The 15,258-nt window shown below is 33.5% G+C and overlaps 2 protein-coding genes across 2 annotated transcripts; one reads left to right on the top strand and one right to left on the bottom strand.

Moving 5' to 3' along the window:
• Positions 1 to 203: 203 nt before the first annotated feature.
• Positions 204 to 2,702, top strand: okr (DNA repair and recombination protein RAD54-like okr). The gene has a single exon (XM_068767834.1). It carries the CDS (start codon positions 296 to 298, stop codon positions 2,588 to 2,590), a length of 2,295 nt encoding a protein of 764 aa, XP_068623935.1. The 5' UTR covers positions 204 to 295; the 3' UTR covers positions 2,591 to 2,702.
• An 852-nt stretch (positions 2,703 to 3,554) lies between these two features.
• On the bottom strand, positions 3,555 to 15,174 carry LOC137924206 (protein adenylyltransferase SelO-like). Its single transcript, XM_068767574.1, has 12 exons — positions 14,898 to 15,174; positions 13,793 to 13,956; positions 13,367 to 13,447; positions 12,861 to 13,024; positions 11,678 to 11,853; positions 11,063 to 11,162; positions 10,204 to 10,364; positions 8,721 to 8,842; positions 7,124 to 7,253; positions 6,284 to 6,410; positions 4,893 to 5,005; positions 3,555 to 3,723 (listed from the first exon to the last, which is right to left on the bottom strand). Exons 1-12 carry the CDS (start codon positions 15,090 to 15,092, stop codon positions 3,601 to 3,603), a joined length of 1,656 nt encoding a protein of 551 aa, XP_068623675.1. The 5' UTR covers positions 15,093 to 15,174; the 3' UTR covers positions 3,555 to 3,600.
• Positions 15,175 to 15,258: the final 84 nt, after the last annotated feature.

The raw sequence follows: 15,258 nt of genomic DNA, 5'->3' as shown, positions 1-15,258 counted from the left end.
GATGTATAAATTATCATTAGTGGTATCATCCTACTAAAGAAACTTCTGTAGCCTTGTTTTATAACAAGAAATTATTCTTTACCAAAGTTACATTTTTTAGGAAAATGACAAGCACAGTTAATATATACATAATTACTATATTAACAAACGGCAACACTGAGATGATAATGTCATTTATATTTGACGACTTGTTTGTACTTGTCAAACGTCAATTCAAAATAAAGAATGGAACAAAGTTTATTATAAATAAGATTATTTGAAGTATTCATAATGTTAATTATATAAGGAAACGAAAATGCGGCGTAGCCATGCACCGAGTCAAATTGGTTCTAGCGATAGTGTGTTCAAAAGTCCACTACTCAACACAGCTAAACGAAAAAAGCGGGAATGTACAAAAATTCCGCTGGCACAGAAAACACTTTCACAGACCTTGTCTGTTTCAGATCATGAGATTCTAATCAAGCAAATTTTAAATAAACCTTTTAAAGTGCCCATCACCAATTACGTGTCCTCGTACTGTAGCAAAAGTTTAGGATTGAAAAGAACGCAAGTGAGACGCGCTCTCCACGATCCAGATGAACCCAATGCCTTGGTACTGTATCGTCCACCGTACATCCCTGAACACGAGAAAATGAAAATGAACGTAAATGATATAAGGGTTGCTGTTGTCGTCGATCCTGTGCTTGGAAATATACTAAGACCTCATCAAAGAGATGGTGTCAAGTTCATGTACGATTGTGTTACGGGTGTACAGATTGAGAACGCTTACGGATGCATCATGGCCGATGAAATGGGTTTGGGTAAAACATTACAATGTATTACTTTACTATGGACTTTACTTAGACAGGGTCCTGATTGTAAACCAATCATAACTAAAGCAATAATAGTCTGCCCTAGTAGTTTGGTTAAGAACTGGTACAATGAGATTGGAAAGTGGCTTGGGCAGAGGATAAATGCTCTACCAATGGATGGTGGAAGTAAAGCTGACATAACCTTGAAACTTCAGCAATTTATGAACACATTCACATCTAAACGGGTTGCAACACCTGTTTTGATAATTTCTTATGAAACATTCAGGATATACTCAAACATTTTACATTCATCTGAAGTGGGATTGGTCCTTTGTGATGAAGGCCACAGGCTAAAGAATAGTGAAAATCAAACCTATCAAGCTTTAATGGGTTTAAAATCTAAAAGGAGAATACTTATATCAGGGACTCCCATACAAAATGATCTAACTGAATACTTTAGTTTAGTACATTTCGTTAATGAAGGTATTTTAGGAACGGCGCAAGAATTTAAAAAGAGATATGAAAATCCTATTCTCAAAGGACAGGATGCATTAGCTTCAGCTCAAGAAAGAGAAAGAGCACAGGAATGTCTTCAAACTTTAACTTCAATTGTTAACAAATGTATGATCCGTAGAACTAGCAGCTTACTAACAAAATACTTACCAGTTAAGTTTGAACAAGTAATTTGTGTCAAAATGACTCCGCTACAAACACAAATCTACAAGAATTTTATTAACTCAGACGCCATACGAAATAAATTTTCTGGCACTGGTGAGAAGAACACACTTAGTGCCCTATCTAGCATCACTACTTTGAAAAAACTATGCAATCATCCAGATTTAGTATATGACAAGATAATTGAAAGGTCCGAAGGCTTTGAAAAAGCTAGAGACTTATTGCCAAACAATTATGATATTAAAGATGTAAAACCAGAGTACTCAGGAAAATTAATGATCTTAGACTGCATTTTAGCAAACTTAAAAACAAATACAGATGATAAAATTGTCTTAGTATCAAATTATACGCAAACACTAGATCTGTTTGAGAAGTTATGCAGAAAGAGATGCTACCAATATGTCAGACTTGATGGCTCAATGACAATAAAGAAACGAGCTAAAGTAGTTGAAAGTTTCAATGACAAAGATTCCAAGGAATGGATATTCATGTTGAGTTCAAAGGCTGGAGGCTGTGGCTTAAATCTCATTGGAGCAAACCGTTTGATCATGTTTGATCCAGACTGGAATCCAGCAAATGACGATCAAGCTATGGCTAGAGTATGGAGAGATGGACAGAAAAAACCATGCTACATATATAGATTACTTGCAACAGGAACTATAGAAGAAAAGATATTCCAACGTCAAGCTCACAAAAAAGCACTAAGTGACACTGTTGTTGATCAAAATGAGGAGTCACTAAGGCATTTCACATCAGATGACCTGAAAGATCTGTTCCGTTTGGAAGAGAACACACTATCAGACACTCACAGCAAATTTAAATGCCGGAGATGTGTTAATAACATCCAAATAACATTACCTCCGGAGAATTCTGACTGTACTTCTGATTTATCAAATTGGTACCACTGTGCCGATAAGAAAAACCTCGCTGATTTAGTCCTGAAACAATGCTGGGACCTTGCGAAGAGCATCTCATTCGTATTCCATCATCGGTCCGCACAAACAGAGATTAAATTAGAAGATAAAGAGAACAAGGAAAACATACAGGAGAATAAGAGAAGGAAGATTGAACTTGATGAAGATTTCTCTGAGCCAGATGACAGTGCAGATGAGGATTATAAGTGATATCATGTTTAAAAGTAGGTTTTAAGATACTTTAAGAAGAAATTATGCTATATTTTTGTTTATGTGTATGTTATGGTAAAAATTCAAAATTGTGACAGAGAAACACCTTTAATTGTTGCATAAAATATATTAAAAAAAAAACACAGTATATTAAAACATTGATTTCATTTTAGTGTGTATTATATATATATCATATTTTATAATATAATTAATATCTTGTTTTTCTTATACATAATTTCTCAATATCAGCCAAGGATGAAATATATGGTACAATCTACAATCTCTGTTAGAAACAATGTATATATATATATATATATATATATATATATATATATATATATATATATATATATATATATATATATATATATATATATTTTATATACATGCAACAAACTAAAAATATGCTAAATAAAATTACAAAAAAATGTTTACAGCCCAAATAGTGTTTTTACTCTTCAAATTGCACATGTGATGTGGAAAAACGTTTATTTAATTATTAAAACAATTTGTGCGCGGAAAATGAATAATTCGCCTACGCGCGGTTGCGCATCGAACCATGGCTCAAATCCGACTCTCTGGAACTCCAACGGCCGCGGGCGCACGTGCTGCGTCTTGGCTACCTGCCAAGAGCAAGCAAGAGCGCGTATCGTGCACGCCGTGCGAGTGAGCGAGACGAACAAAAGGTTAAGCGTTGTGACGACGTCCGCGGGAACTTTCACATATGGCGGCTTTTTATATAGCAATATTATTACACACATCATTTATTAGCCAATAGACGCTCACTGCAAGTCATATGCCTCCCCCAAAGATCATGAGGACTGGCACACTAATACCCTCTACCCAATATAAATAATAATAAAAACATTCTTAATATTAGTATACCTAATATTAAATAAACTTTTGCCAATGACCAACATTTTATAGAACTATATGGCATAGGGTTTAACAAATCCGTAAAAGTTGTAAAGGTTGACTACAACTGACTTCACCAAATGGATAAATACAATCTAACTTGAACAACTTAGTTTAAGTCCGTAAGACCAGCTGGGCGGCTGTGATGAGTATCCCAATTTTTCAGCTTCCTCATTCACATCATAAGGGTTTTGGAAAATTTTCAATAAGAGTTGTACCTGTGGAAATAAATTATATATAAACATAAAAACTGTAGTCCATCATTTACATGCATAGGATGGTTAAACTTTTCTTGTCCCATTATGTTCATTGTTCTTAAGATTCGGCATATTATATTGATTCCTGTTCAAAATGTAACTTGTGTTATGGGATTCTCTCTAATTTATACAAGGTTATTGGTTACAGGAGTAAAAGCTTTACAAGGGTGAATGTTTAGCTCATTTGCTGTCAATTAATATATTGCGCACCCCATCTACAGTACCCGGCGACAAATATTGCACATAGATCTTTGGAAAGAGACAATCGGCTAATTTCGGCTTCGTAGAACGTTATCTCTGTCGCACGAAATACGACAGACGAAACGTCACATAGGTAGTGTGAGACAGAGAGTGCTCTACGAAAATTTGCCAATTGTCTCTTTCCAAAGACAGATGTATAATTTTTATCGCCGTGTATTGTAGAATCCAATTGTTTTAGAAATGATATAATGATAATATACCACAAAAAGTAATATCTAAATACGGAAAAATGTATGTTAAAACATTATTATTTATTATCTATCCCTGCAGACTGTATTGTCAGAAGGTATCGGCCTGTCGCATTCCTATGTAAAAAATAAATTGATATAACATATTTTAAAGACAGACGAACCGGAACGTAATGTCGTTTCTGTCGACATATTGTACAGAAAAACTGATTGATTTTCACCGCTCCTGCTTTGAAAATTTTATTACTAGATGACAAAAGGTTGTTGATAACGAAGGTGAATATATTGTTGATTAGAAATAAAAACTTGTTAAAAATATAGTCGTGTGAATTTAACTTAAGAAAGCTACATTATTTTCTGGTCCCCCTGATATTTAATAGACTTTATTGACCGTGCTCAGAGTAACTCGTGCTCTGGTAAAAAATGAACTTAACCTTCGCCCTGTAGGTTTTACACCTATAAAAAATTACTCTATATATTTATTCTACATGAGTAGTCAACAATTTTTCGGTGTATTAAAAATTATAATTGTTGTCATATAATATACTCATATAGCTATTATTATAGCAAATCTAAAAATATTTTTGAAAACTTTATTGTTATTAATAATAAAAAAATTAGTAGCAGTCAACTAACAAGGTATTTCTATATTTAATAATAGAGCTTATTATATCTGATTACCTTTCCAAAATCATTTTTTTCTGCATCCGCTATAGCTTCCTGCAAGATCCAGTTGCTTGGTACATACATCGGGTTGACCTTCAGCATGCGTTTCCGTCTCTCTTCATCACTTACTGAAGACATATTTTGTTAGCTGTAAAATGACTTATCACCAGGTCATATTCAGGGTGATGGGTTATGGGTGTAAAAGCCTTTAAGGTCTAAATGTTTATCTCATTAGTTAACACATAATTTTAATGCCTGTTTACATAGTTATCAGTCTGTAATGTGTTACATTACAGACAATAACTTCTAGCAGTACAAAATCTACAGGGTTAGATAAAAACAATAATTCATTTTAATATCTATATTATTGTCATTATTTTCGAAACCTTGTTTTTTTGAATAGGGAGTACTACACATTAATTGTCTGCAAATGAGATATACATTTATGCCTCTAATTCAGAGGTTGGCAACGTTTTTAATGCAAATAGTGAAATATTAAATTAAAAATTCATGGCAGACGCCAACGATTTTTGGACCTAATATATATATACATATATATAATATTCATATTTATAAAACATGTTCATTTATTAATTTTATAATTTTAATTACAGAAGAATGTTTGTAAGTATATTAAAGATGGTGGCAAGAGCAATGATATATTTTTATATAAAATTATTTTAATGGGATATTTGGGTTGCCATATTATCTGCAATTTCTTCATATTCGATCACATACGATGTTTTGGATTTCTTATCTAAATTAATTATAGTTTAAGGGCGCACTAAGCTTTATTGAAGGTAGCAGTGGCGCCCGCTGGGGCAGCGTTGGCCTTTGCTCTAATGATTTTAGACCAGTTACTTGAATATGGCACCGGTAAAAGATGATCATATTATTATTCGGATATTTGATATAATGAATTCTACCTCAGACAAACACAAAGATTTTAAACAAATAAAATCTTTACGAAGGTTTTTTATCTATATTAATAAATAAAATTGGAGTGTCTGTTTGTAATATTAAAATTGCCGCTTATTACCACATGCATATAAATATATATCCGGTATAAATACCAAAATTACATTTGTTATGCCCGTCTGTTTGTTCCGGCTAAAATCTAAAATAGCTGAACTGAACAGTGGTGGTCTCCAGGGTCGTGATAGAAAAGTGTTTCGTCCACTGGGTGATTCTGGTCATTGAATCATGACCCATTTCACACCACTGGGATACATCAATTGTACTTGCTAAGACATTATTAATAATAAATGTATATTTATACCATATTTTACTTTTGATGTAGATTTTGGTCTTTAGTGCTATCTTTATAAATGTTTTTAAAACATAATTGTGTGTGTCATTGTAACACTACAATATGTAAATGTTTACCATATAGACACAACACTTACCATTTTCATCATCTAACCTCTCCTGGTACATCTTCACCCATTTTTCCCAGTCGGATGTCTTGCTCATCTTCGTCAGTGACCACTTGCTCTCTAGCAAAGTTGTGTCAAGTAACTGTGACATTTTTACCTACAAAAAAACTTAAACGTTGACAACCCTGAAGACGACATAGTGAACCATTCCAAACCATATGCATTACATATGGTTTACTTTATACAGGTTGATATACATTTAGTTCTGATTCCAAAAGTTTTCTTATAAAAATTAAGTTTTCTTACGAAATTTGCAAAGAATTGAATCAGATAACCTACAAAGAAAACAGCAAAGAAAAAGACGATTCTTCTCCATATACTCTAAAAAGGTTTACACTGTGTATCTTTTCAGAGTTGTTAACCTGTTCTTGCTTCATGATTCGAGATCGAATATTCGGAAGCATAAGTTGAAGCGTTGGCTTAACATGGAAAGCACTTTTGTATTTAAATCTCGAGATGCAAATGGGCCAGTAGGACCGGTATTACACAAATTAATATCTCGGTAGAAATAGTTTAATTTGTTAAATTTATTATTAGTCTAACATTGAAGCCGACTCCATTATTTCTTAGCTTGATAACTCTATTATAAATATTTTTCTGAAACTTAAATATTTTTTCATTTCATTCTGTCAAATTTTCTGTCATTTTGCTGTTTCCATACCATCCTAACCTCAGTTTTCCTAGAAGACTAGTAATAGAGTCCGATTATTTATTTGACTTGCCCAGACCAGTGGGTAGGTGACCATATACATGGTCTTTTATGTCTACTTTACCTACAACCAAGACAAAAGATATATTTAAAAAAATTACCTCAGCCAATTGTCTGAACGTAGCGGTGAAATCTGACGTGGTTTGCTGCATGAGATTAAATAGTTTCTCCAGCAACTCATCATCCCCACTTCGCATTTCTTCTAGGCCAAGTTTAGAGAGATATTTTTGTCTGAGGACAATTATACAGGATGCTCGGTTATATTTGTGCAAACTATACATATATATTATAGTTTTAAATTTTTTACATCAATTTCAAATCTTCCGATCCATATAAAGTGATCGCTCTGAAATATGTTACATTAAAGTTTTTTTTTTTAATTTGAATTCAACTGACCAGTAACTTCTGGCCGAACGACGTCTGTGGGAACAGATAGTAAACAATATTTAATTTTAATACATAGGTATTTGAATTTTGAAAACGTTTTTAGTTTTAGTTCATTATTTCTGAAACCATTGATTTTTGAATAGAGTTTACCATGCATTAATTGACAGTAAATGATTTATACCAGGGGTGACCAAGCTTTTTGATAGTGTGGAAAATTTTTCGAAATTTAAAAGTTTTTGCGAGACGCAATTGAATACGCATTTAAAACAGTCAAAAATATGTTTTCTTTTTATAAAAATCATATTTATTGAAATTATTTAAACAAAGGCACAAAATATGTGTATTGAAGTTAGATATAATAGCGCACGTATATGACAGCACTCTTAATAATACTTAACATGCCGGTTAGTTAATTATGTTCGGTATTTGGATTTCGTTAATTTTATATTAGGTAATTTATTTTGATTTTCCAGGAGCTGACATTGGTTATATAAATTTAAATAGTGAAATAATTCGACAATCAATCGGAGCCAAAAATAATCGTTCAAAGAGCAGCATGTGGCTCGCGACCCGCAGTTTGGCCACTCCTAATCTAAATGAACAAAAACGGCTGTCACATATGACCTTATAAGACTTTGTTTCTCAGAATTCTATTTTTAAAATCAGTAATCTATATACACCAATACCTCACTTTGCGTCGTGGTTACGTTTTAAAAAAAACACTACGCAAATTGAAACGCCGCAAAGTGAATTAAGATTTTCAATAGCAAACCATGCAAAGATCGAAGATAGGTTCCAAGGTCACGAAAATACTACTTTTTAAAAAGAAAACAGAAAAAGTAAACATTTATAAAACAAAAATAATATAACTGCCAATAAATAATTTGGAACAATATTTACCATTTTTGTAACCATTTCTGGTTCCAAAAAAAAACAACACGTAAAAATTTATTTATTATTCTCTTTAAAAAAAGGCACAACACACTACATTACAACTCACTACGTAATTGAAACTGAACTCTTAAATTAGCAAAACAAATTGAACATAAAACTGTATTCAAATTGCGTTGAATTTTAGTTAGAAAGGAAATCCCCGAGTTTTCATGACATTGCGCAATTAGAAACAAAAGTGTTGCCATCTTTTAGAAAAAAAAAGAAAATTTTAAAAAAAATTAAAGACTCGAACCCAAAATAACGCAACCTCGAAAATCTAACGACGCACTGTGAAAATTAGTACTAATTAAGCAGCGACGCAACATCGAAAAAAACGCAAAACGAAACGACGCAAGGTATAGGTGTATTGACACTTACTTCACATTCTTCGATACATAATCACTTAGAAGTGGCTGAAGATTTTTTATCTTCTCCTTCTGCTTCTCCGTTAATATCGGCTCGAGTGCCTCCGCAAACTTCTCCAGGTTCCATAGAATTATCTAGAATAATTAAAAAATGACACTAGGGCGCTACCGCCCCGTAGTAAACGCTGAAGCTTCTCATTTGGGGCGGTAGTTGGTGCGAAGGAAATTGGTGGATGCAATGACGTAACAAAGGCAAGGGGTGCATAAGAGAGAAAAGGAATTCATATATTGGCTTTAGAATCATCAATATCGTCATTTCAGCCATAGATAGTCTACTGCTTAACATTGGCGTGTCCCATAGATTTCCAATAGTTTCAATCTGTTATGCGAACTCCTTGTTCTTCTTCTTTTCTGTAAGGCATTGGCCTCTCCCAAACATCATCACGATTACCTGTTCAGTGTTGCCCGTATTTAGAGACCTTTCACATCCTAATAACTATGTCGTCGGTCTACCTTATCGTGGGGGAGGGGGGGGGGGGCATAAACATCGTGTTTGTGATCGCCACTCGAAGACTTTTCAGCTTTAATAGCCGTCATTTCCACGAGAGATGTGCCCCACCCAGTTTAGACTATAAATTCTTGGAACTACGTAGGTGACCTTGGTTCTTCATCGAAACTACGAGCATAGCTCTTTTCATTGACTTCTTGTAAGGTTTTCCGTAAACGACCAGGTCTCGGATCCATATGTCATCAATGCCAACAATCGTTGTTCAAACACCTTCGCCTTCAGATCTTGCGGTATTCTTTAATAGCCTCCATTTTTGAAGGCATCTTATTCACCCTGCTTTGTGTGGGTCAAGGATGTTACAGTAACGAATTAAATATTTCTTTTTTCAATATTAATATTTCTTATTTACCTTTCTTCTTTCAATCTTCACATTCTTCTTTGCCTCTCCTTACATCCTTTACAATTTCTTTCATTCATCACATTTTGATCATCTTTCGCACGTCACCTTATTTCCCTCATCTACATTCCTTGTTCAATTTGGTTCTTATTACAGCGTTCTTTTTATTTTATTTTCTTTTTTAACATTTTTTATTTCTAATTTTACTTTTTATTTTATTTTTTATCACTTTGATAGTTGACTTGATATTTTATAACATTTTGTGTTTTGGTGTTCAGACTTTACCTATTACCAGTCATTATTTTTGTTTTCTTGGTCTGTTGCAATTGTGGTATATCGAACGAGGATATGTTTCGGAACTTCCCGAACGATGCCTATCCGAGTTGGATTCGGCGAGTGATCTTTTTTCTGCGTTTGCTCCAATACACTGGGCTATTTCTTACATTTGTCAACGGATCTCCTCATTCTTGATTCATCTTGCAGAAAATTTTCTAACAAAAGCCTTTTCCATACCTTGTTACCTCTTAAGAAGAATTATGTCACATACATAATATAATAAAAATCAGAAAGTTCTCAATATTTGATACTCACATCCGGTTGCTTATTGTAGGCATACCGTCCACTATCATCTGACGTATTGGGCACGTAATGTTGGTAGTAGTGTTGCAAGAAACCAAACGGCCCGTAGTCTATGGTCAGACCCAACACGCTTATATTATCTGTGTTCAGTACACCATGCGTGAAACCCAAGCCTGTAAACATATTGACAGTTATATTTTACTAATACCACAAAGTAATGATTTTAATTACTTTATGAACTTAATGCACACCTCCTCAAACCCCTCCCCCCTTACCGGAGGAATTTCGTCAATTCCTTTCTTCAAAAACTCAAAGCCTTATAGTTCCAGAGATATCGCAATATGTCAGTACATAAGAAATCTTGTATAGGGGTGATTAAGTATAGGTGTATAAGGTGTAAAAAGATGAATATATAGAATATTTGACAATTAACGTTTAGGACATTCTACCCAAAAATTAATGGATTGAGATCAGAGATATTTTTTTTATGAAAACCACCTTTATGCGGAAAAAATAGTGGCATTAATGTTTGCTACCTGAAAGTTTAATCATATAAATTATCACCATTAATTCTTTCCGCCAATTTGCAAAATAATCCGGCAGCTTCTGATTTTTGTTTCGATAAAATGTATGAAAATAGTGCACACCAAATTTCAACTGCCTTGACAGTGACTATCATTATTATTGTAATAAATTTGTTAAATATCCATCAAATTACTGAACAATAGTTTTACGTTGGGTATTTCCTCGATAAAAACAAATTTACAGCATAAAAAGACAACTTTTAACTCTGTGTTGCCAGAATATCAATAACAAACATCGATTAAAAATTAATAATCGGTAAATATCTTTTGAGATTTAATTTCCTTACCTTGCCATGTTACAACCATGTCCAAATTTCTGTAAGCCACTTCTGAATACCATTTAACATATTTGTCTGGGTCGTCTGGCATAATACTTGGAAAGTGGTGCTGAAATGGAAATAAATTATCATGTAGAAACTAAATATAATAAGCCGAGGGATTTGGTGCAAATACTTATAATAATAAACCGAAATTAGCCGAATGTCTCTTTCAAAAGGTCGATGTGCAATATTTATCGCCGGGTGCTGTATTTATTTCGAAATTCAAATCATTCGAACAATTTTACATAGCGTCGCCGTTCGAGATAATTCATGTTTTATTCACTACAGATTATAAATAATCCCTATCAGACAGAGAGATGACATCATTGCGTTCCGTTTCATGATCTTATTTCCTACACAGATTATGTTAAATGTCAGTGACAAAATGGCGCCACTTACCCAACCAAAAAGTTTCGAATTATTAAATATTCTGCAATCATATGATTTTTTTAATTTAGCTATGTTGGTCAAAAGCATTAGATATTTTAGGTAAAGAGTTCTCCGACATATAAATCGTTTAGAAATCCCCAGTTTTTGTGATATATTTACACAATTTATTTAGTATAAACAAGTTACACAAACCTTGATAACAAAGTCAGCAAGTCTCCGCATAGTGTCGGGTTCTTTCCTCTTCAACAAAATCTCGAAGGAGCCAAGCCGATACCAGGCTGGTGCTAACCGCATCACAACTGCAGCACGCTCCTGTCGAGCTGCACCGCTGTATGTCTTGTCACGCCACACCTTATGTTCATCACTAACTGGAAATATTTTTTTTGTTAATAAAACAAAGGTATCTACTTTTGACAGCTTATTCCAGAAATAACTATCCATAGAGTTTCCACATGTATCTAACTAGTATAATCTGCACAACAAAATAATAAATCAATGCTAGAAATTATATTAACCTAAACAATATATCCTTCAATAAAAAAGGTCTGCCTGTTTAAAAGATACTGGACATTGACAGGACCATAGAAGATGGAGAAAGCTTTCATTTTGGAGGGGTCAAAGACCAACTTATTTAAATATAAACTATCAAATTCTGTTGCCTGTTTACATAAGAGAAGTGGTAAAATTGTTAATTTTTTTAATTTATATCCTATCTTTTTTTCTCTTTATTCCAACAACTTGAGCATCTGTGGTTTTTTTTACAATTATATTTAATATTTTAGAATAATTTTTTGCTAACGTCTGTGCATGTAACGGTGTTCAAGACTCTTAAACCATTTATTTACTAACTTAAATCATAAACTATTTAAAACTAAGTTGAAGGTGAAGTCTGTTTTTTTGAAGACACTAATAAAGAGTACATTTTTGGGGCACATTTTGTTCATATCACTAGTTATATATACTAATTGTTGCTAATATAATAAATATTTAACAAATAATATAATCTCAAGTTACAATAAATATAGAAAACAGTACATCTTGTCGCTCTATCCACCTTGAGGATGAACATTCTCTTCTGCGCTTGCCCGTCTGTGGTCTTTACTTCAGAACCTTAATCTTCCAGCAGCTACCTGTCCAGCATATATGCTATATGACCTACCCACCTCCACTTCATCCTGCCACTGTGCTGTGCTATATTGGTTACTTTCGTTTGTCACATGACACATTGAGTGATTGTGGGCTTGCGGACAATGCCCAAAATGATAAAATGAAAAAAAAGACATTTCTAATTTAATATCTTTGTCTTTCTATTGCAAACAAAATAATCACTAATCCTTCCTTAGAATTTTAATTTAGTAAAGTTGAAAAATCTTACCCACCAATGCAGCGGCTCTTGTTGTGGGTATTCCAAGGTTATAACATGCTTCTGAAGCAATCATTTCTCTTATAGAAGAGCGAAGAACAGCCCTTCCATCACCAAAGCGAGAGTATGGTGTCTCACCAGAACCCTTTAACTGTGGTTGCCATGACTCTCCATTCCTGATAAAAAATTGATTTGTTAATAATAAGTACCTCACCTCGGGTCAGGTATGGTGGGAGGTCTATGAAGACATACCAAACCCTCCACCCAAACATTCCATTTTTTTCTATCTCTACAAATTCTTTCCCTTATTTTGAATTCTTTACTCTTGCTCCTTTACCCCATCCCTGGGGCACCACTCTTTAATATGCCCTGTCCACTCATTTCTTTTTTAAAAATTTCCTTTATTACAATTTCTCCTAAATGCTACCTTATGTAAATAAAGTGGCTACCATTTCATACTACATATTTAAACTAAAGACCCACAATAACAAAAAAAATAGAGATATATCCCTTCTTACCTGTTCACATACTCGCCAAGTATATGCGCTCTTCCATCACCTAGCTGATCTGCCCAATATCCAAACTGGTAACCACCATATCTGAAAAGAATGAAATATACCTAATCAAAAAGAATTACAACAGATACTTAGAAAATAAGGATGTTGTCTCTGGACAAGGACAGAATGACATGCAAATAAATGAAGAAGTCTCCTTCATCTTTGGGGTCAGGGCCTCAGAGGCCATCAGTTCTGCGTTTTATGTAGCTTGTCAACTGCCACTTCAACTTGCTAATCGGCTGGGCTATATTCCATACATATAAATATTCTCATTTTTCATTTAATTACATAAAGTAATTGAATGAGAAAACAGCTGGTCAGGGAAGTCATTTCCTCAAAAGATATAAAGGGTTCAATCTCTTACATGATAAAATTTCTTTTAACTACCTGTGACAAACAGTCAGTCCTCCATCAGGCAAGTACTTTCCAGCTATAAAGTTAATAAAATCCTCAGTCTCTGCCACTTCTGGATCCAGGTCTAAGATATTCTTCATAGCATCTTCTGATGCACAAACCAAATGAAGTTTTCCAATAAGAGGTTCTGTTGGAACCTGTAATCACAAACATATATGTAATATTATAACAATGCTAAAGTGAAGTCTTGTTAGGATATAATACAAATCTTTGTGAAATTGGATGACATATATACCTTATTTTTCTATTCTTAATGATCAAAGAAGTTTTTTATTATTTAAAACAGTGTTTCCCAATGTGGGGCCCACGCCCCACAGGTGGGCAATTTGACTGTTAAGAGGGGCAATTAGAAAATGTATGTAATTATGTCCTATTTATTACATAGGAAGGTGTAAGAATTTTAGAAAGGCTTAAGTGAGGCCTGATACAGAAAGGGTTGGGAAGCACTGATTTAAAATTAAGATTTCTTTAGTGTTTAGTACTGAGAATTCTGTATGTGAAAATAGAAGCAAATCACATTGTGGTTTCACATCTGATTTACCTTCAAGGTTGATTCTAATTGCTAAACATGCATTGGTTGAAAGTCAAGAAGAAAAGATTCATAGCTAGATTTAAAAAAAGTGTCAAAGAATGTTTGCTATTACACTGTGATTTTAAAGAAAATAATGCACCTTAGGAATGTATCAAGGCATTTCAATGTTTATTAATATGTCATTCTATATGATATAAATAAGTATATATAGTTTCACTGAGTTTCTTTTGCTAGTTCTTCCTGGGTTTTAGCAATTGACCTTCCGAAGAAGTAGTATAGTCAACTTGACATTAAAAAGAGATGTAATCCATTTTAATCTGAATAAAAAATTTTGAACTGGAATATTTAATGGTAAATCGTAATGTATGCTTCAATTGCAAAATGCGCGGGCCCATAATCATTGCCTCTTCTTTTATAGGTACACAAATTACATTCTCGTATTACACAATCAAGTAGCACTAAGCTCATGTTGCGGCGGGAAAAAGAAGAAACGCAAATTATCTTTACTATATTCTAAGTTTATAACATTAATACTGAAAAAATAACCTTCGAAAACACGGCATTCTTTACAGCCACCGGTACATTATACTCCGGATCCTCGCTTATCGGCAGTTCTGCATAGTTGGGAGGATTTTTGAACTTCCAATCCCTTAGATTACGAATTAATGTCTTTTCACGATCAACCATTATTGATTTTTGGTCATTTAGCAAGTATAAAAAAACGCTAAATGCTCGTCTCATCGGCCCTATTAACACTATGAATCATATATTTTTATTCAATCATTTGGCTTATAGATAATGAAATTATTTTTAATGTAATCAATAAAAAAATGAGTAAACATATATTCACTAATTGATTACAAAATATTATGACACTGTCAAAGTCCAGCAAGGAAAACAATTTTTT

Source organism: Battus philenor, unplaced genomic scaffold (assembly GCF_028537555.1).
Source record: "Battus philenor isolate CCGP_79_NKW_IND1 unplaced genomic scaffold, ilBatPhil1.0.hap1 SCAF_23, whole genome shotgun sequence".
Classification (NCBI taxonomy): Eukaryota; Metazoa; Arthropoda; class Insecta; order Lepidoptera; family Papilionidae; genus Battus; species Battus philenor.
Note: the sequence above shows the minus strand (reverse complement) of the source record. Positions and strands in the feature narration are given on the sequence as shown.